The 23,643-nt window shown below is 34.1% G+C and overlaps 1 protein-coding gene across 1 annotated transcript; it reads left to right on the top strand.

Annotated features, from left to right (window-relative positions):
* Positions 1–11,748: 11,748 nt before the first annotated feature.
* LOC114402045 (AT-hook motif nuclear-localized protein 20-like) lies at positions 11,749–13,341 on the top strand (the record flags this gene model as incomplete). Its single annotated transcript, XM_028364588.1, has 1 exon — positions 11,749–13,341. A coding segment is annotated over one exon (1,092 nt), but the record flags the coding sequence as incomplete, so codon positions are not given.
* Positions 13,342–23,643: the final 10,302 nt, after the last annotated feature.

Here is a 23,643-nt window from a genome sequence, read left to right as displayed (position 1 = left end):
CTCCTGTTGCTAGACTTGAGTCCATCAGATTGTTACTTGGTGTAGCTTGCATCCTCAAATTCAAGCTGTACCAGATGGATGTGAAAAGCGCGTTTCTGAATGGATACCTGAATGAAGAAGCCTATGTGGAGCAGCCAAAGGGATTTGTAGATCCAACTCATCCAGATCATGTATACAGGCTCAAGAAGGCTCTCTATGGATTGAAGCAAGCTCCAAGAGCTTGGTATGAAAGGCTAACAGAGTTCCTTACTCAGCAAGGGTATAGGAAGGGAGGAATTGACAAGACTCTCTTTGTCAAACAAGATGCTGAAAACTTGATGATAACACAGATATATGTTGATGACATTGTGTTTGGAGGGATGTCGAATGAGATGCTTCGACATTTTGTTCAACAGATGCAATCTGAATTTGAGATGAGTCTTGTTGGAGAGCTGACTTATTTTCTGGGACTTCAAGTGAAGCAGATGGAAGACTCCATATTCCTCTCACAAAGCAAGTATGCAAAGAACATTGTCAAGAAGTTTGGGATGGAGAATGCCAGCCATAAAAGAACACCTGCACCTACTCACTTGAAGCTGTCAAAGGATGAAGCTGACACCAGTGTTGATCAAAGTCTGTACAGAAGCATGATTGGGAGCTTACTATATTTAACAGCTAGCAGACCCGACATCACCTATGCAGTAGGTGTTTGTGCAAGATATCAAGCCAATCCTAAGATAAGTCACTTGACTCAAGTAAAGAGAATTCTGAAATATGTAAATGGCACCAGTGACTATGGGATTATGTACTGTCATTGTTCAGATTCAATGCTGATTGGGTATTGTGATGCTGATTGGGCTGGAAGTGCAGATGACAGAAAAAGCACTTCTGGTGGATGTTTCTATTTGGGAAACAATCTTATTTCATGGTTCAGCAAGAAGCAGAACTGTGTGTCCCTATCTACCGCAGAAGCAGAGTATATTGCAGCAGGAAGCAGCTGTTCACAACTAGTTTGGATGAAGCAGATGCTCAAGGAGTACAATGTCGAACAAGATGTCATGACATTATACTGTGACAACTTGAGTGCTATTAATATTTCTAAAAATCCTGTGCAACACAGCAGAACCAAGCACATTGACATTAGACATCACTATATTAGAGAGCTTGTTGATGATAAAGTTATTACACTGGAGCATGTTGACACTGAAGAACAAATAGCAGATATTTTCACAAAGGCATTGGATGCAAAACAGTTTGAAAAACTGAGGGGCAAGCTGGGCATTTGTCTGCTAGAGGAATTATAGCAGCTACTGATATCTGAACGTGCCCAAACGAATCACTTAACATTAATAGCACGTTCACTAATGAACCAAAGCAAATTCGACCGTTGCTTCACACGTCCTTCTACATTCCTCATTCAAACTTATATTTTCGTGGTAATCTCGGTTTCAGCATTCCCCAACAGCTCTCAGAAATTTGCGAAACCATTCCAAACGCTCTGCTTTTCCATGGCTACCTCACCAAAAGAAACTTCAGCTCCTGGTTCATCCGCTATACCATCATCTCCATCATCCACCAAAGCACCATCAAACCAGGAACGACCTGAATTCAATATCCAGCCCATACAAATGATTCCTGGTTCAGCCCCTGTTCCTGAAAAACTGATCCCCAAACGACAACAGGGTATGAAGATTGCTGAAAACCCTAGCCTTGCAACAAGTCCTAGGGAAGTAGACACGGAGATGGACAAGAAGATCCGCAGCATTGTGAGTAACATTCTGAAAAATGCCTCTGTTCCTGATGCTGATGAAGATGTTCCAACATCTTCCACCCCAGATGTTGCTGTTCCTGATGCTGAGAAAGATGTTCCGACATCTTCCACCCCAAATACTGAAGTCCTCTCTTCACCCAGCAAAGAGGAATCAACAGAGGAAGAGGATCAAACCACAAAGGAGACACCTGCACCAAGGGCACCAGAACCTGCTCCAGGTGACCTCATTGACCTGGAAGAAGTAGAATCTGATGAAGAACCCATTGCCAACAAGTTGGCACCTGGCATTGCAGAAAGACTACAAAGCCGAAAGGGAAAACCCCCATTAAGAGGTCTGGACGAATCAAGACTATGGCACAGAAGAAGAGCACTCCAATCACTCCTACCTCATCCAGACGAAGCAAAGTCGCGATTCCTTCCAAGAAGAGGAAAGAAATTTCCTCATCTGATTCTGATGATGATGTCGAACTAGATGTCTCGACATCAAAGAGGGCCAAGAAATCTGGGAAAAAGGTGCCTGAAAATGTCCCTGATGCACCATTGGACAACATCTCATTCCACTCCATTGGCAATGCTGAAAGGTGGAAATTCGTGTATCAACGCAGACTTGCCTTGGAAAGAGAACTGGGAAGAGCTGCCTTGGATTGCAAGGAGATCATGGACCTCATCACGGCTGCTGGACTGCTGAAGACTGTCACCAAGTTGGGAGATTGCTATGAGAGTCTAGTCAGGGAATTCATTGTCAACATTCCCTCTGACATAACAAACAGAAAGAGTGATGAGTATCAAAGAGTGTTTGTCAGAGGAAAATGTGTTAGATTCTCCCCTGCTGTGATCAACAAATACCTGGGCAGACCAACAGATGGAGTGGTGGACATTACTGTTTCTGAGCATCAAATTGCCAAGGAAATCACTGCCAAACAAATCCAGCATTGGCCAAAGAAAGGGAAGCTGTCTGCAGGGAAGCTGAGTGTGAAATATGCAATCCTGCACAGGATTGGAGCTGCAAACTGGGTACCCACTAATCATACATCCACTGTTGCCACAGGTTTGGGTAAATTTCTGTATGCTGTTGGAACCAAGTCCAAATTTAATTTTGGAAACTATATATTTGATCAAACTGTTAAGCACTCAGAATCCTTTGCTGTCAAATTACCCATTGCCTTCCCAACTGTATTGTGTGGCATTATGTTGAGTCAACATCCCAATATTTTAAACTACACTGACTCTGTGATGAAGAAAGAATCTCCTCTATCCCTGCATTACAAACTGTTTGAGGGGACACATGTCCCAGACATTGTCTCGACATCAGGGAAAGCTGCTGCTTTAGGTGCTGTGTCCAAGGATGCTCTGATTGCCGAACTCAAGGACACATGCAAGGTGCTGGAAGCAACCATCAAAGCCACCACAGAGAAGAAGATGGAACTGGAACGACTGATCAAAAGGCTCTCAGAAAGTGGCATTGATGATGGAGAAGCAACTGAGGAAGAAGAAGAAGCAGCTGAGGAAGAAGATGCTGCAGCAGAGGCAGAGGAAGATGCAGCAGAGGATACAGATTCAGATGATGATGATGATTCTGAAGCCACCCCATGATCATCAGACCTTTATGTTTTTTTGCTTTTTACTAGCTAAAGGGGCATGTCCCTTTGAACAATGGTTACTATGGGTCTGTCATATTTGCACCTTAAGCTCATGCATTCTACTTTTGTCAAATTCTGTCTAAAAAGGGGGAGTAATAGTCATATGCATGATTTGGGAGTAATGGTATTAATATGTATGCAATAGCAGTCATGATGTATGATTTTGAGTAGTAGGATACGGTGTATGCATGATTCATGATTTTGAGGGGGAGTTGTATGACTCTGAGGGGGAGTTGTATGATACGATGTATGCATGATTCATGATTTTGAGGGGGAGACTGCTGCTGCTGATGATGACTGATGTAAGCTACTAGTAGCTGATAGAAGATGCTGCAGTAAGAGCATGAAGACAGGGGGAGCAAAAAGCTGATATCACATGAGATGTCTCGACATCCTGCAAAAGACTAGTAGCTGATAGAAGATGCTGCAGTAAGCATGGAGACAGGGGGAGCAGGAGCAGAAAGCTGATGTCACGTGAGATGTCTTGACATCCTGGAAACGACTTGCAACTTGTCTAAACTACAGATTCCGCTGTGCTTGATTACTCTGATAATGAAAGTTGCTGATCTCACTTGCATAACTGCTCGTACCTGCTCAGGAAGTGTCTAAGTATGTTTTAGACAAAATTTGCCAAAGGGGGAGATTGTTAGTGCTTAGCTTTACTAAGCTTTAAAAGATTGGCTAAGATTTTGTTAAAACATAAACACTTAGGCAATGAAGGAAAGCTGGAGTTGCTGCACATGATGTCCAACGTTATGACTAGGAATAAGATCGGGATGCACAATGCACAAGGCAAGATGAAATGTCAAATGAAGAATTGAAGCTGCAGGATTCACGATGTCGGATACAATGTCCAGGACATCCTGCCCGAAAATACTGGAGTTGCTAAAAGCATTAAAGCTGCAGGATCCACGATGTCGGATACAATGTCCAGGACATCCTGCCCGAAAATACTGGAGTTGCTAAAAGCATTGAAGCTGCAGGATCCACGATGTCGGATACGATGTCCAGGACATCTGGCCCGAAAATACTAGACATATAAATCTGTTATATCTTTAACAGATTATTGTGCAGTTAGCAAGAGATAAGATGATCTATCTTTAGGAACGAATTAAAAGATAATTAAAGTTCGAATTACAAACTAGAAGAGTTCGTTCAGGGATTAAAGATTAAAGATTAAAGATAAAAACTAAAAGATCAAACTGTATCTTTTAGATCTTTAAGTGCAGATTTTTCAGAAGAATGATAGATCTCATCCAGCACAAGCTGTTGCAGCCCAGACACACACACTGCTATAAAAACATGGAGGCTGCACGAGTTCTGTACCAAGTCCGGGATTGAAGAGTTATTTTGTGAGTTTTGGGACTTGAGTGTTTTGTGAGCCACCTTGATGGTACCCTAACATCAAGTGTTGGACCTGAGTGTGTAGAGTTGATCTCTTGTGTGTAGAGTTGATCTCTAGTGTGTAGAGTTGATCTCTTTTGTTCAGAGAGCAATCTCTGGTGTGTTTTTGATTTGATTGTAAACACGGGAGTGTGATTGAGAGGGAGTGAGAGGGGTTCTCATATCTAAGAGTGGCTCTTAGGTAGAGGTCGCACGGGTAGTGGTTAGGTGAGAAGGTTGTAAACAGTGGCTGTTAGACCTTGAACTAACACTATTTTAGTGGATTTCCTCCCTGGCTTGGTAGCCCCCAGATGTAGGTGAGGTTGCACCGAACTGGGTTAACAATTCTCTTGTGTTATTTACTTGTTTAATCTGTTCATACTCCCAAATATAATCTGCATGTTCTGAAGCGTGATGTCGTGACATCCGGTACGACATCTGTCATCGGTATCAGAATTTCACTTTGTAAAACTTCTTTTACAGAGTCTGAACCACACAGGAATAACTCTTCCCTTGTGTTCAGGAATCCTTACAACTTAAGAGACCGAAGGTCTCTTAAACAATTTTCTTTGAATAAGAAGTTTCTCTCTTTAAGAGAAGGATATTATCAATTAAGATTCCTTATTGAATATGCAAGTGTTAGACCAAGGAATCCTTTTTGAGAGGACAAAACATTTCAGTTCAGAAAAACTCTCTCAGAAAATTTGTGTCCCAAGTCACCTATGTATTGATGGCCATTCAAAATCACTGTTAGGAATTATTTTAGAAAATTCCTCACTGGTAATCGATTACCAAAATGATGTAATCGATTACACAGTTGTTTTCTGAAGAGTTGTGACTTTTCACATTTGAAATTTGAATTTTAACTCTAATAATCGATTACATACACTCTGTAATCGATTACAGGCTTTGAAATTTAAATTCAAATTTCTAAAAGTTGTTTTAAAATGTTCAAAAACTTCTGATAATCGATTACAAGCCTTGTGTAATCAATTACAAACTTTAAAAAATATTAAACATTTTAAAGCATTCTAATAAGCATTTTGGCCATTGGTAATCGATTACAGTCACTAGTAATCGATTACCAAAGAGTAAATATCTTTTAAAAGCTTTTGAGAAAAACCTTTGATCATAACTTATGTATCATCAATTTGAAAACTTCTTTCTAAGACTCTAGAGATTAACTTCATCATTTATCTTGAATTTCTTGGAGTCTTGTTTTGGATCAAACTTGAAAAGCGCATTTCTTTAGCATCATCAAAACATCATGATATCTTTGCTTGTACATATATATCTATAACTTGATTGCCTAGTTATTTCAATATATATATTAAGTAGCATAAGCAGGTTTAGACGTTTAGTTGCAAGAATGCTTTCATGTACTCAAGACTCAACCCTTCTTCTTTTCAGCACTTTCAGTCCTTCTCACATCTTCAGTTTTGTTTTTATTATTTTACCTTTTCAATTTTACTTTTCTGCAAATTTAATTCCTCCATGCATTATCAACTTTCAACAACTGAACCAAAGCAAATAAATAAACATAAAAGAAGCAAAATTTTCTACATGCTATTCTTTCTCTCTCTCTCACACACACACATACACACATATACGTATAAAGTTTTTTTCTTTTTCGAAACTTGAATAAAAAAGCCATAGGAGGCGAGAGAAGAAGGAATTAGTTGAAGTGCTGTTGTTTCTACCAATAGTTTTCGTTTTCCTATGTTCGATCTATTTCCTGCTGGAAGATCATCAAACAAATAAATAACAAAGTTTTCAATGAATAAAAAAGGCAAGAAATTAAGAAGCATGGAAAGCAAGAAGATGGAACGAATTTGAGAATGAAATTGTGTAGAAAAGGAAATGCTAATTGGAGTTATGCATTGCCATCAACCTTTTTGTCAAGAGTTGCAAATGGTAATGGAAAATATAAAAGAAACAAACCTCTTCATTTTCACTGCTTAACATCGTTCTTTGTAGTGTCTGAATGACAAAGCCTTTTGCAATAAAGGATTAATCTTGTGCCCCAAATATATATTGCTTATTTTTACATATCCATGATTTCAGGTGAATAATTTGTGTACTATCTATCAAATTTTCTTCTATAAAATTAAGGCTTTTCTTTCTTGATTCCAGTTTTCATGTGTTTGTGCTTTTGCCTTTTGGTATTTGCCAACTTGTGGTCTCTGTTTTCTTCCTTGGTTACTCTCTTTTAAGACCTATCATTGTACTATTTAATAAGAGTTATAGTACTATTTATAGAATAAATTTTTATAAATATTTTTTTAGACCTTCATCATGCTAAATATCCAAATTTGTCCTTGAATTTATTAGATGATGATAGTTAGGTTCTTGAAAAAAAAAATTAAAATTTTGCTCCCAAATGTGCAAAAAATGTTATCATTAATTTTTTCCCTTAATTCAAATAGATGTGTCTACGTGACATTACTAGTGATGATCTGATTGCTTATGTCTATCATGTGTCATCTACATCATTGTCATGTGTTATTGACATGGTTGTCATGTATCAAAAAGTTAACTTTTTAATTTGGAAACTTAATAAATTATTATCATTTTAGTTCCTAAACTTAACTATTTATTGATATTTTGGTTCTTGAACTTTATATTATCATTTTGATTCTTGAAAATACTTTTGAATTTTTAATTAAGTCTCACAATACATATAAATTATTAGCATAACGATAATAAATGACATTTGTTTATAATGATAACAATTATTCATTATGATAAAAATTAAATGAAAAATGACTATCAAATATAGAAATCAGAAATATTATATTTTATATTTAAAATCACTATTAATGTATTTATTATATTTTATTAAATTAAAATTCTAACAAATAATATCATAACAATGATTTTAACACTTTCATTTTTCTTCCTTTTCTTTATTAACATTATTGTATGAAATAGATTAATTAATTAATTTATCTAACATTCTACACATATTAATAATATATAAGATAATAACTTTATTGGGTGGAAGTTCTGGGATCAAAATGACAGTATATTTTAAGTTTAGTACCAAAATGATAATACATGTTAAATTTAGAGATCATGATGCTACCAAATAAATATAGATATAAAAATATATGAAGTATATGAGAATATCCTTTTTTCTATTGAAATTTTTTTAAAAAAATCTTGAGACAATTTGCAATGACAGTATGTTTTAAGTTTAGGGATAAAAATATCAATAAGTATTTAAGTGTAGAGACTAAAATAACAACAAGTAATTAAATTTAAAGATATTAAATTAAAAGGTTAATTTTTTAATACATAACAATCACGTGAATGACAGGTGACAACCATTAATTACCACGTAATCTCTATAGTTAAAGTTAAAGGATAAAATTTAACAATAAGACAAATTTATTATGCATTTTATATATTCAGAGACAAAATTTTAATTTTTTATATTTTAAATACCTAACTGTGCATACCTAACGAATTCATGTAGGAATTTGAGTATGTGGCCCTTATTTTTTCTTTCTTTTGTTCATCTCTGGTTATAAGAATTTGTTCATTAGTTGTACAAACATAATTTCTCATTTTATAATGTCTATATGACTGTATCTAACATGTTAAAATAATAAGAGTGTGCAGAACTTTTTTCTTGCGCGTGTTGAAATAGTCTTAGAAAACAACCCACACAAAACTCAAGGTACTGTTTTTTATTAGAAAAACAAATTTTATTATAATAAAAATATAAAGAATATTTTAACCCATTTTTCAATCAAATGCAGCCTTCATTTACAGCTTTTTCACCTATCTTATACACTCATAAGGAGATGTATATCAATCTGAAAAAAAAACTCGATGTCCCTTCCAATCTACCATAAAATCAAGATTTTACCTTATTAATGCGTCCAAAATCTGAATAAAATCGTCTTTGTTAAAAATGAAGTTCCTAGTTACTACTACTTTGTTAAAAATAAAATAGTTTTGTACATGTTTAATTACTCATCATTTACTTCGTATAGTTGCAAAAATTTTAACTTTTAGTCTTTATAATAAAAAATCATTTATTTTAATCCTTATAAGTACATATTATTTTTAATTTGTTTTAGTCCATACGAATATAAATGATAGGTATTAAAATAGATAAAAAGTGTATGTACATGAACTAAAAAATTAAAAATATGTATAAAGTTCAAAATGGATAATTTTATGTATAAAGATTAAAACATAAAATTTTTATAACTATAAAAATTAAATAAATAATTAAATCTTCTGATTATAGTGCTAGCTGAATTGCTAGGAGGTTAACTCATTAGGATGAGTTTAATGATAAAGAATTAAATATACTTTGCACAAGATCTTAAATTTAAATCTTATTATCACCATTATAAAAAACCAAAAAAAAAAATTGCTTCGAAGTTCTCCAACATGGGCGCTTCTCCCTGCAGTACATGTCCTTCACCCTCTCAAATGCAAAATATTCTTATGTAGGAATATCCCACCATAATGTTGGGGGAACACCACATGTCGTCCTACCACACTTATAATTAAAAAAATTAAATACATCTGACATAAATTTATCATGGCTTGATCCATTTTTTCTACACTTACAAATGAAAAGAGATCAAATGAATTATAAATAACATTATTATAAAGTTTAAATAAAAAAAGTTACCACCATCTATTACTTTTCACAATTATTGTTCATTGTCTCCCTAATGTGTTTGACAAGCTTTTTAAGTCAATGTCTAGCTTATTTAGAAGTTGATTTAACCAAATTAGATTTGTTTGATAAAAAGAACTTCATAGCTATTAGCATATTTTTTTAAAAACCTATTTCATATATTGTTTGAGGCTTGAGCCTCCAAGTCATTGGAGTCGGCCCTGTGACAAAAAAGATTTGAGTAATTTCTATGAGATTATAGGTTCTAGCCTCACTTCAGTATCATACACCAAGTTAATCAGAATCTCCTAATTACATTTTAATTTATTCTCACTATCTTATTCAAAATACTTCTTTTATGTCATTTTTAAACCTAAACCAGTTTTCTATATATCACATTTTACCAAACACCTAATTTAATCAACTAACTTATTATTAGCTTTCAATTTCTTCTTCCTAACTTTCTCTATATACCCTTACAGTGAATTTGTTTAAACTTAAAAAAAAAACTTTAAAATAAGTAATTTTTATATAAATGTATTTTTAAGAAGCACATGATATTTGTTTCTTAAAATAAGCAGAAATTTTTTTTTAAGTAGAAACAATTTGGACAAACTCACTAAAAAACATAAAATTATTTATTTTATCAAAATAAATACTTATTCATCACCCCCATTTGACCTTTTCAGCATATCCCACCACTGCCTGCTTGAAACTCCGCATTATCTTGCCCTCCAGCATCACCCATCCACCAGCACTGGTTCAAACTAATTGCCATTGTTGAAACTTCTCCAAATCTATATAGACGAAGCAGAAGCACATTTCCAATTCCCTTATAAATCTCTCTCTCTCTCCCCCCGCCCCCCCCCCCCCCCCAAAAAAAATGACCGAGAGATTCAATGATAAACTAGCAAGTTTTAAAAATTGTTTATATATATATTAAAAGATTATTAGACTGATTTTTTTAACTCAAGGATTTTTCCTTGAGATCGAGAGACTAATATCTCAGAGATCATAAAATATATTTAAGAAATTAATATCATTTAACAGATATTTTGTTTTTTTATATACACAAACTTAAAAATTAAATTTCTGATTACATACTTAACAAACGTAATTATTTATCAACCTCAAGACATTATATTGATTATTTGACTGATCCTTTCTTAGTATTATCTTCCACTCTTATCTTATCATTATTATTTTTATCATATCTTGACGAACAAATAAGGAATGTCCCCACAATTTACAAGATACTCACCTCTTTACTTTAAAATTTAACCTAACAAATGTCCTTTATATAATTTAGTTTGAGTTGATAAGAAATTCTACTCAAATGGAACGTTGATGTGTAAATATATTGGGGCCCAAGAAAACGACGCGCTCCCCACCTGGCCACTTGCACGAGACCCCACAAAAACCCTAATTTCCGAGGCCCTCCAAAAGCAGTTGTTGGCATTGTTTACCGTTACATACGTAATGCCAGCCACAAGAAAGAAAGAAAATAAAATTAAATAAACAGTATTAGCTAGAGTGAATATAAGGAAAAAAAAAATATTATTGTAGTTTCCCAAATCACAACATGGCTCACCCCTAGAAAACAACTGATACATTTTCCCGCAGCTCTTTTCAAACAGTTTCGGTTGTGATGTTCTTCTATATATGTATTTCTACTTATCTTTTAAAGTGCTTTGCTTTTGTTTACTCTCTTTTTTCTAAGATCTCTAATATTTATCATTGTCCTTGATTCTGTGAAGGCTTTTTCATCCGTTCCATGTTTCGTCCAACGAGATCACTTCCTCATACAAATAGTCAAAAAGCAAAAATAAATTGAAAACAAAATTAATAGAAGGAGAACACTTCTTGATCGTCGGATCTACATACAAACCATCAGATGATGAAAACACATCTCTTTTTATACAATTAATTAATCGATTAATTAATTAATTAATCTCTCTTTCATTACACCCTTTACTTGATTCCCTTGAGTCATTGAATCTAATTCCTCTCCTCTAACTTGTAAGCACCATACCACATTATCTCTCTTTCGTTTCCTTTCCCTTCTCACTCTTTCTCTATCTACCCTTTCCCTTCCATCCATTAGAGAGTGGAAAACATCATCCATGTGTTCATATTATGTTAGGTCATGGATACAAGAGCTACCACTCTTTGTTAATTTCTTCTTAAGACCAATCTGTGAAAGGTTTGACTTTTCTTGTCCCTTGAATCCCGAGAACACAAGCCAAATCAATCTCCTATTGCTAACATAAGCCATAGCTAGCAAGTTGGCAAATTGCGTTCTAGCACAAGCAAATTAATCGTGCTAGCTTTAAATTGTCTTAGTGAGTCATGATGCATCTTCTTTCTTTATCATTACAAAAAATTATAGGGTAAGAAAATACCGTCCCAGTTCGACTCAGTCTAAAGCAGGGAAAACCTCCGAACTCACCCAGATCTTCTCTTGTAAGTTTTTATTTATTTTTTTTCTTCAAAGAAAACACTCTCAACACTCAACAGCAATTCTGGCTAATCCTTGGTGGACCGGCCATCAAGTGGGGTTGGGTGTAGGGGTAGACCCAGCAACCAATTCACCTTCTTCCACCCTAAACAAACGCCAAATGGACCTTTCCATCAACGAAAGAAGCCTTGTTAGAGAAAGACAAGAGGAAGACGAAGAAGATGAAAGAGACAACGGTGATGAACCCAAAGAGGGTGCAGTTGAGGTTGGAACACGCAGGCCAAGAGGGAGACCCCCTGGTTCCAAAAACAAGCCCAAACCCCCAATCTTTGTCACCAGGGACAGCCCAAACTCCCTCAGAAGCCATGTCATGGAGGTTGCTGGCGGTGCCGACGTTGCGGAAAGCGTGGCCCAGTTCGCACGGAGGCGCCAGCGTGGTGTGTGTGTCCTCAGTGGGAGCGGTGCCGTGGCCAACGTTACTCTTCGCCAACCTTCAGCGCCAGGAGCGGTCGTGGCACTTCATGGAAGGTTTGAGATTCTGTCCCTAACTGGGACGTTTCTACCTGGTCCTGCCCCACCAGGAGCTACAGGGCTCACTGTGTATCTTGGTGGAGGACAGGGTCAGGTAGTGGGAGGGAGCGTTGTGGGCTCCCTTGTGGCAGCTGGACCAGTGATGGTGATTGCTGCCACTTTTGCTAATGCTACCTATGAGAGGTTGCCGCTTGAGGAGGAGGAAGATGACGGTGGTGCTAGCGCACATGGAGGGAGTACCCTGGGAGGGTCTCCTCCTGGAATGGGTAACAGTGGTGGTAATGGTGATAATAGTGGTGGCGGTCACTTGTCAAGTGGTGGGATTCCTGATCCTTCTTCTTTGGCTTTGTATAATCTCCCACCAAATTTTATCCCTAATGGAGGCCACCATGAGGCTTTTGCTTGGGCTCATGGCCATGGAAGACCACCTTACTGAATTGAAACCAAGGTTTTAAATTGCAGTTGTGAAAGAATTTTTTTATCACAACTTTATTGTTGCACTCACAATTGATATTGGATATATTGTAATTTAAAACCTTGGGTGATATATATATAGAGAGAGAGAGACTTCATGTAGATCGTCATGTGTGGCTGGTTTGAGATCTAATGGAATTCTGTTGGTGTCTTTCTGGTTTGAAATGTTAGGAATTGGGGAAAAGAATATTGCAAAGATTTTAGAAAGTTGGAGTAGTTATGAAGAACTGTGGAGATGAAGAAGGGAAGCATGTTTTACTTAGCTCAGTGTATATGTATAAGGGGTAAGAACTTTGATTTCTGTGTCTTTTTCGTTTTGCTTCGTGTTTGGAAAAAGAAGGTGATGATGGGCGTATTTTTAATGGATTAATTTCTGAGTAATTTTAACTGTCATACATTTTAATTTAATTTATGATTTCTAGTGTTTTTTTTAATCCTTCATATATTTTGTTGGTTGAAGTCATATTATGAGATATTTTAGTCAGTTGTAATTATATAAATAACATATAATATGTATTTTTATCTGGCTCCACTATAATATTTTTCTTTTCGTTTCTCAACTTATTTTTCACTTAATTATAAAAAATGTTGCATAGAATAAAAGTTCTCTTTTCTTATTTGGGTTCTCTTATATTATTATTTTACTACCCACTCACATCGTGGCTATTAAATACATGATGGGATCATTGATTAGACTTGCATGATGTGAAGAAGTTCGTGTTCGATGTTTCTGGGGGAGGGAAATTATGGTTTTGCAAGCTTCCACCTCACGCCCAATTGGATTTGCTTCTTAATCATAGCCTTTTTCTTTCACCCTTGACTGTTTTTTTTTTTTTCTGCAGCTGGGAAGAAAGTGAATCACTGTGGTTTTGTTTGATACACCTTAAAAATATGGAATATATAAAAGATTCATGAATGATGAGTTTCTCATACAGTTTTTTTCACATAAAACTTATTTACCTAACAAATTAAAGTTTCACCTTATTTAATTACTAAAGCATACTATACTCATCATTTTCTTAGGGTTTGCTGTGAATGTGAACTTTGCATATGCACTTTGCTTGTTAAATGCACATAGCAGACAGGGCTATCTTTTAAGGAGAAAAGATAATTTTACGCCCAACTTTTTATTAGTCACTCTTGTAACTTTTTCTTTATGGTAATAAAAAAGAGAAAAAAATGTTTAAATATCACTTTTCTCTCTCCTTTTAAGAATAAAAAACTTGTATAAAAGATACTTATATATAAAAAAAATTATCTTTTAATTTGGACTTAAATATAAATTAATTTAATTAATTTTTTTGTATTTAATATTATTATTCTTAAAATAATTTTGATTTAATTTATTTTATTTTTATGGATTCTTTTTTATTCATGACATCAAATTTCAATAAATGTTATTTTAGAAATTTTTCTTATTTTTTACTTGAGTTTAATAATATTAAATGATCTGAACTAACTTTTTTAATTAATATAAATTTAATTATTTTTACTTATATATAAATTTAGGTGGAGTATAAAAAGAAAAGACGTAAGAGGTATTTTTTTAATATTTGTAAACAGTCTTCTTCACACATTTTACACAGTTTATTTCCTATTATTAAAATTGAGGAAAACTATAAGAGTAAAATATATATCTTTAAATCTTCTGTAAAATGTCAAATTATCTAACATAAAAAAGTAAAATATACTTCTTTAACAGATGTAAAAGTTAGTATAAAATATGCAAAATAATAAAGACTGGCTTAGCTTAATTTTTATGTCTTGACAATTACTGTTTGGGTAATATTATTCATATAATAATCTTAACATGCAACACTTTCAGCAATATATATTACTTTTTTTCACCTTTCTCCATCACATTACTTATCTTATTTTACAGTTTCATTTCTTTCATAATTGTAAACAAGCTAAAAGAATTTGTTGTATAAAAATAATTTTCCTTATTATATATAGTTGTCAAACTTCTTTGGACACATAAATAAATATAGAGAAATACAGAGGATATATAAACCAAAAGAAAAAATATTGGGGGTTAAACAATTTATCTGTTCTAGTAGATTGATATTATTTTCTGGAATGAATCTTGTGATCTCATCCGCTTGTTGGACGCGATTAAAGTTACATTTCGGTATATATTATTTTTGTGGCAACGGTTTACCTATAATCTTGTCTTGTGTATTGATTGTAATAATGGGTTAATATATATATATATATATATATATATATATATATATATTAATTTAACTAAAATATTTCTTGTATAAAAACCTTCGGGTTGGATTAATTATAAACTTTATACCTAACAATATGGTTCAGCTTATTCACTTTCCCATGGCCGGCCAGTAGTCTTTTAGGTGATTACATGGAAGGATCCGGAAGTCTATTAATTAAAAGGAAAGTGATTTTTTTCTTCCTTTATAATTTTTTAAAGGTCTAATTTCTAATAAACAATTTTTTAAAAATATTTATTATTTTTACACATAAAATTAAAACTAATTTTTATTTTAAATGATAATATTTTTAACTTTTATCATAATAACAACAAACAAATAACTGATTATATATAATTTTACATGAGTTATCATCTTAATCATTGTCATAATGAAAACAAACAAAACTATTTTTTCACAATTTTATACTATCTAACCTTAATCATCATTATTTTATATCATATAAAATTAATTTTACAAAATTTTACATCAACCAATTTAAAAATATTACATATGCATCATTGATTAAACACACATCTAAATATATGGTTAATGTTGTTTTATCTTAAAACTAATTTTAGATTCAGAATTAATTTCTAAATATGAAACTAATGTGAATTCAAAATGCACATGGTTATGAAAGTGTGTTCAACACATGTATTTTCAGGAAGAATTTCCTTGCGTGTACGCATTTCTTTCATATTGATGTACCTGCCTCTTAGACTTTGTAGAGCGATTCTGCTATTTGTTTTGTTTTTAATGACTTGATTGTATTTGCTTACATGTATATGAGTAGCTAGGGAGCATCCCTTACAATTCAGCGTAATAAAATTTCTAACAAATGATAATTATATAATAAATAATAAATACACACAATCAACGAGGTGAGACCTACATTAATATTGAGCTTCATCCATTTTAACATATCATAAGTTTAATTTTAATAGTCCATCAGTACAATTTTTTTATAAGCAAAACTTTATTAGAAAAGAATTTGAGTACTTTAACTCAATAAAAGGATCTCATAAAATCACATATAGAAAGATAAAGACAAGCTACAGGTCTATCTGTATATAAAAATACCTAAATATAAATTTTAAATAATTATTATAGAAATCAATAATTTTACCGTATATAACTTTTTTTTTACAGAAAACAATATGTATCTATTCAGAATTAGATTATACTAATATGAACATTTTTACACTCAATGAATAAAATTCTAAGCTTAATTGTATTTATACAAGAATATATCTTTGACGAGTGAATTCTGAAAGAAAAAAAAAGTTTAGATTAATTTTCTTTTCATTTCTTTTCCCTTTTTAGAAATTCTAAAACATTCGACTTGTCGCATGTGCACCTCAGTACATTGCACAAATCAGTAAGGTGTTGAAACTGTGATGATGGGGCAATAATTTAACATATACTTCCCAATTTTGTTCAAGTCGAAGGTGCTATTGTTTGGAGTATGGCTCTCTTCTTTGGACATCGATTTGATCAAATTGCAGAGACTTTTGTCATCACACCCGCGTGTTAGGGATAAAGGAGCAGTCAGAATTCACTCCCCAGAAGATTCATATGCAAAGTTCAATTAGGCAGAACGGACAATTTTCTGTCCATCCCATTATGCGAAGTAATAAAATTGGAAAAAAGAGAGACTCTTTGTTCAAGAAGTGTATTAGTATATATATTAATTATTAATTAATGGAAACATTGGTTCTTCCAAAAACAAAATAGACAAGGAGAGGGAGATAAGCCGTTGGTTGTATGTGCCTTGTGCAAAGTCCCTCTTTCTGACATTAAAATATGATTCCGATTAGTTTCCTAGCTCATTTTAATAATATTAGTATGATTGTGGCTTTTGTCCTTCTTATCTGTTGGAGCACATTAAGGGTCATTACATACTAATACTAATACTAATATTGAAGAATGGAAACATGAGGAGATGGGTACAGTTTGGTGTGACATAGAGACCTTCGATACATTGACCCTTAATGTTGTTTGTTATTTTATTTTTCTTGCCACATTAGGTTCGATGATAAGAAATCAAAGGGATACATTTTAATTTTTAGGATAAAATATATTTATTTTTTATATTTTTTTAAAAAATTGGTATTAACCTCCATACTTTAACTTTGATCACTTTGATCCTTAAACTTTAGAAAAGTAGTGATTTTTTTTTAATTTATCATAATTTTCACCGTGAGAAGGGATGGAAATCACTATTTTTTTGATAAAGTTTAGGAACTAAATTGATCAAAATTAAAGTTTGAGTAACTAATAAAACCAAATTTTATTGAAAATATATTTTACCCTTTATTTTAATAAATATTGGATTAATTAAACAATTGTTTTATAAGATGATCTCTTATTTAGCTTTAGATTAAGTTAAAGCAAATATACAGCAAGAGCTATATTCATGTCCATATAAAAGAATTATTGTTTTATTGTAAACTCGGAATTTGATCCACTATTTGCAAGTCATCGAAGCTGTTTATGGTGTCATATCTTATACCTCACTTATGGTGCTTGAAAGGTTTGGAACAAAGCCGCATGGAAGATGGAGGACGAGAACTGTATCAGACCACAGGTTTGCCTTTGATCACCAAATAAAAACTATTTACTATAGAAGAAGTATGTGTTGAGTGGCCTATAGGATATGTGATTGAAGGAAAGGATCAAAGGAAGATAAAGTTTACATATATTAAAATGTTGTATGGACTCAAACAAAGTACCACAAAAGTTTGGTACAAAAAGATAAGTTTATATTTTATGCAACACGGTTTCAAAATTTGCCCTTTGCACATGTTTTATATAGTGATTGGGTTAAGTCTAGACATTTTTATTGTGCTTTTATATTAATCATATGATTCCCTAGCAGTAATTCAAAGAAGATTGCATAATTTAGTGGATTTGTTGGGTGACTTTATCGGTCTTAATGGTTGTTTTTACAAAGTGGATTATCTGATTGTGAATAATTTGTTTTTGTATTTTCTCTCTCTTTTCTATGGGATGTATGATATGAGAAAATTGCAAGTGTATATTAGTCATCAAGTAATAATATCAAATTCATAGGGATCACCTTTTTGGACTTAGCAATTATCACAATTAAAAATAAAAACTAAATATTAGAAAAATGATTAAGATTTGATTTGCAGAATATTTAATTTAAAAGGATAAAGAGTTAGATATAGGATAAAGATAAAAGAGAAAAAATATTTTTTAAATAAGATTCAAAATTGAAAAATTCCAAGATCGGGGTTTCATACAAAGACTCTTGTTCAGTTAATATATCAAGTCAAAGCTCTTTCTAATTATCTTCTAATGACAAATTAATCTAATGTGATCTTCTTTTTCTTTCAAGAAATGAAGATGTGCTCAATTGAATTAACTCCTACTGAAATGGTGCTATGTTCAATTAAACTTTTTATGTTCTTTATTAATTTGTTTTATGCACTTAGGATTAATTCTACTACCGTGAATTAAAACCTAAGTTCTCCTCCTATGGTTCTAATGCACTGGTTCACCTTTCAATTCATTCCTAAGCATAAAAAATCATGCAAAATATTGATTAGGCATCTAACATGTATAAATTGCAATAAGAGAAGAATTAGAAGTCAAAATTAAAGAAAATCTCAAAGAAATTAAATTAAAACAAAACAATTGTGAAGGGCTAAGCCTTAATCCCAAAACAAAGAGGACCACTCACACATAGTCAAGAGCAATCCCAAAGAAAATATAAAAGAGAAGGAAGAAGAGAAAAGCTAAGTGTTCTTGTTGAAATGGCTAGACTCTATTTCTTCTATCGAGGGGTATGTGCTCATTCTCTTCCTTCTCTGCTTAATTCAAATGGTGTTATCCAAAAAAGGGGGTGGGTACCTACAAAAGGCATTGCAACACTTGAATAAGGGGTTCAACCTAGAGCAATAAATAGGGGTAATAAATGTGTATTCAATGAACAATAGTTTTTACCAATGGGTTCTACCCTTCAGATGACCTAATCTCGTGATTACCTATAAGTGTAGCTTTGTTTTGTCTTTATATGGTTCAAATAGGTACTCGGTTGTCCTAACTAAATACCTATTCGGTATATAACCCCCCTCCCCCACAAGCCCTTTTTGGTCTGTAAGGATCGAGAAGGGTTTCTAATGTGAGTATTCGTACTTAGAATGTTCAAGGTAGTCCGACGGGTATTCGGTTTTCTGTCCATTCATTCTTTCTTGAACGTAGTCTGACACCAGATATCTTCAACTACCCGCGTTCGTAATTGAAACACCCTTTGTTTTTGTCATTCATTTCATTTGTTTTGACGTTGGAGATTTAGGTTGGGCTAGGGCCCATTAGTGGCACATCCCCCATAAAAAAAGATTTTAAAACGTTATCGACCTAACATAGTTTTTAATTTTTCTTCTCTCAGCTAAATAGTGCTTTCTACTCTCTCTTTTCACAGTTACTCTTGTAATTTTAGTAATAATGGTTTCGACAAAGGTTTCATTGAGGGAGATCGAAGGGCTTGGCTTTGAGGTTCAAGGGTTCAATGAGGAGGTGTTGGAGGTGTCTTCAAACATGTCTGTTTTGGTCACAATTTCTTCAGCTTATTTCTACTTTAGAAGAGGATTCATCTACTAATGATAATGGGGAGTCTATCAACTTTCTCAGCCTTCTTGAATCAACTTCTGAAGAGTGTGGCTGTTAATATAGGAGAGATTCCAGATATAGGGATTACCGCTGCATACGAGATTTCGAGGCCTCTTTCCCAAGAAGCCGAAGAGGCAAATGTGGGTTCCCATGACCCTTCTGTTCAGGTGGTGTTGCAAAAGTGCCAACACGTGCTAATGGAGAAGAAGATGTGCCCCCTATTACCTTTTTGGGCTACAAATGGGTAGAAAAAGAAGTGAGAACTTTCTTTTCTAGCTACAATGATATATTAGACATCATAAATCTTCTCAGTTGGCTTCCTATTAGTACTATTCGAAAAGATGAACATTGTCCAATTACTCTTTGGATGGTTCGGTTAGATGCCACCCCTCCACCTGAGTTTGTATTCATGAATAAGGATTTTTTTATATGTACAAATGCTTGTTTGGATATCTACATGTGAGGGTTCCCTTTGATGATTTTACCATGGGTGTCCTTCTCATTTTGAATGTGGCTCCATCGCAGTTGCATCCAAATGGGTGGACTGCCTTTCAAGCATTACAGGCACTATGTTTGTATACCTATGTTAAGGCCACCCCTGCTCGTTTCTTCATTATTTTGTTGTCGGTCACACAAGAAGGCGTGGTGGGTGTCTCTAATTTGGATTATGTCTCCCCTCTTTCACACGTTTACTTCTTCATATAAGAATTTCAAGATCGACTACTTTAAATTAACAATAAGGTTGATTGCTGGAAACAACTTTTCTTCAACTCGGTAGGGAAGCCTTTGTTCCCCTTTTATTGGCAACAATGTCCTCGTCGATTTGACGAGCATCCCAAGGAGTATCTGATTAAAGAAGAACTTTGAGACCTCACCTTCCTCGAATCCCTCCCTCGTCATCTCCCTGCTTGACCTGTAGTTTCACTTCTTTGGTCTCCTAATCTCATTCAAGATCTTGAGGGTCAGTTGTTTTTTCTATACGCAAATGCTGATTTTCGCTCAAACTTTCTAATTTACTATTTTTAACTTGTTTCAGGGATCATGGCTCAAGGTGGTGGCAAGATGGCAACATTCCGCCTCACTCATGAAAATCGTGTTCCTTCTTCTGCTGACAACACAATCCCAGTGCCGCTTGTTAACCAAACCCTCGATTTGAGGAACCCTTTGGAGGATATCATCCCCTTTGGTTCCAAGGAACCCAAGGGCAAAGACAAACACAAGAATAAGAAGTGGAGCCAAGATCACAAGAGTGGCTAGACAAAACCTTCTGGGCATAAAGAACCCAATTGTAAGGAGGCAAAAAAGATGAAATAGCAGATGCTAGAGTTCCTTTTGATCAACCCACTGTTCTCCCTTTTGGCCTTGAGGAATCAAGGATTCTTCATTAAGGAATTTGCTCTGAATTGACTAATTGATTCAAGCCTTATCTAGGACCATGGTCGTAATGTGTTGAACAAGAATGATGATGCAACCAATTGGGCAAATTTCAAGGCCTTTTAGTTGAGGGTCGCGAAAATTGCTCAACATCTTCAAGGTTCTTCTAGTACTGACAACTTAAAGGCCAACTTGGAGAAGGTCGAGAGCTAATGCAATCCTCCCTAGGAAGGGACCAGTCACCAGAGCCATGAGCAAGAGGCTCTAAGAGGATTGGGCTAGAGCTGCTGAAGAATGCCATAGGGTTCTCATGAACCTAAGGGTAGATTTCTGAACCCATGGGCCAAGGTTGGATCCACTTATCTTTTTACATATTAGATTAGGATTTCATTATTTTTGGGCCTTGTATTTAGGGCTCCATAATGTAGGTAGGGTACCCTAGAAAGGTAGGATTTTTCAACCCTTGTATTTTAGGGTGTTTTTGTATTATGGGTAGTTTTGTAATTTCATATGCATTAAGTGAATATGTGATGTGTGTGTTGGGAAATAAATTTAATTGAATTGGGGGAAGCCCAATCCAATTAAATTTTAGAGGGAGAGGTGAGTATTTGCTTGCTACACCCCATTGCCACATCATATAGTCACACTTTGTGCATGTCCTTCATGCTTTACATGCCTCATGACACCTAAGCACACTTAGTGGAGAATCTTGGACTTGATCTTGGATTAGTGGGCTGAACCATAACTAAAATTCACTAATCATAATTAGTGAAATTTTGGCTCCACAAATTCAATTTCAAATTCAAGTGAAATTTGAATAGAAATTCAAATTTCCCTCCAATTTTGTGTGACACTTAGGCTATAAATAGAGGTCATGTGTGTGCATTTTTTTAACTTTGATCATTTGAGAATTAGACTTCAAAGTTCATACCTCATTTGAGGCACAAAATTTCGTGCTCCTTCTCTCCCTCTCCCTCCACTAATCTTTTCCTTCCTTCAAGCTCTTATCCATGGCTTCCTATGGTTGTGAGCTTCTTCTTGACTCATCTTGTCCTTGAAGTGGCATCTCCAATCATATTTCTTCCTTCTCCATTCTGCTGTCGTTGATATTAAAGAAGCAAAGGACTCCATTGATGAAGAAGATTCAAGGCCTACAAGCTCCACATGGAGCTACATCATGTGGTATCAAGAGCATCTTCGTCTAGGTGATGTTCTTTTGCTTCCTCTATCTTTTTATTTGGTCAATTCACTTTAATTTCTTGTTCTTCATCTTATTCTGCATGTATATCCTCCATTGTCTTGTGGTTTGGTGCTGTTTAGAGTAGATTCAAAAAAATAAACCGATTAAATCTTAGATCTACACTTGTTCTTGCATTTCTATGGTTCAAATTTTATAGATCTACTCTTGAATCATGTTTTTTTGGTGCCTATTTTATACCAATATTAGTTTTGAAATTTCAATTGAAAATTAGTGTGAAAAAAGTGCCAAAACTAGAGGTTTCTTGAGTCTTATTTTTTAATTTTTTTTACTCTACTCTAGAGCCATTCTTAATTTCTCTTTGAGTCCTAGCTTGCTTTTATGTGATTTTCATTGCTTTAATTGTTGAATAATCCTTGAAAATTTTTCTTGTTAAAACTCTATTGGTTTAGCTTTCATTTCACTTTTTTTGGTCTTTGGTTATTGCTTGTCTCTTTGTTTCCTTGTTTGTGAGTTGCTATATAGGGAATTGGAAAGGAGGATTGGTGCCATCCCTTGAAGAATTTGAGTCAAGAAGCAAGGGGCCAACCACCTTAAGAACTATTGGACTAAGAAGCACTCAAAATTGAGGGAATCACCAAAGGGATAACAACCACCAAAATTGAGGACCGTTTTGTAATTTTGTAATTGACAATTTACTTACCTTCATTGCTTTCAAGTTTTTGTAACAAAAAGGTCTTTCATTGGAAGTGTGTTGGGAGCCTCCAATAGGTTACCAAACTTCCATTTGTGTGTAATAATTTTAGGCAATTTTCCCTTAGGATAGTGAGTGTTTTGTTGGGAACCTTAAATGTGGTCATCCAAACACTCTTAGGATTTGCCTAGTTTATATTTCTTGCACTTTAATTTCTTGTTTACTTTCATAGCTTATTTCATTTACCTTCCATTGTCAAATCGCCTAGATAGCTTGCCTTTTACCAATTAGTTTTTACCTTATCTTTCACACCTCTTTTAGTGTTTATTTTGGTTAGTTTCAACCATAGTTTCTTTTACCTTTTTTTTTTCAAACCTCCAACAAGAAAGAACCACAACTTAGGAACTAACATGAGTCTTCATTCTTCATCTAGTATTAATGGTGAGGGTTCTACTCCTAATAACCCTTTGTATAAGATATTGGATGGGTTGAGATCCCTTAAGTTATGGAAAGAAAAACAAAAGAGAAAAGAAAAAGGAAAAAAAGAGTGGAAGAAATAAGTCAAGATGAAAGAGACAAAATAAGAAAGGAAGAAAGAAGAAAAATAATGAAAGAAATGGAAAAAGAAAAACATGCCTCCTATAGTAG

The sequence above is a fragment of the Glycine soja genome, chromosome 20 (genome assembly GCF_004193775.1).
Source record: "Glycine soja cultivar W05 chromosome 20, ASM419377v2, whole genome shotgun sequence".
NCBI classification, from domain to species: Eukaryota; Viridiplantae; Streptophyta; class Magnoliopsida; order Fabales; family Fabaceae; genus Glycine; species Glycine soja.
The sequence above is the reverse complement of the archived record's forward strand: the minus strand, read 5'-3'. Positions and strand labels throughout refer to the sequence as shown.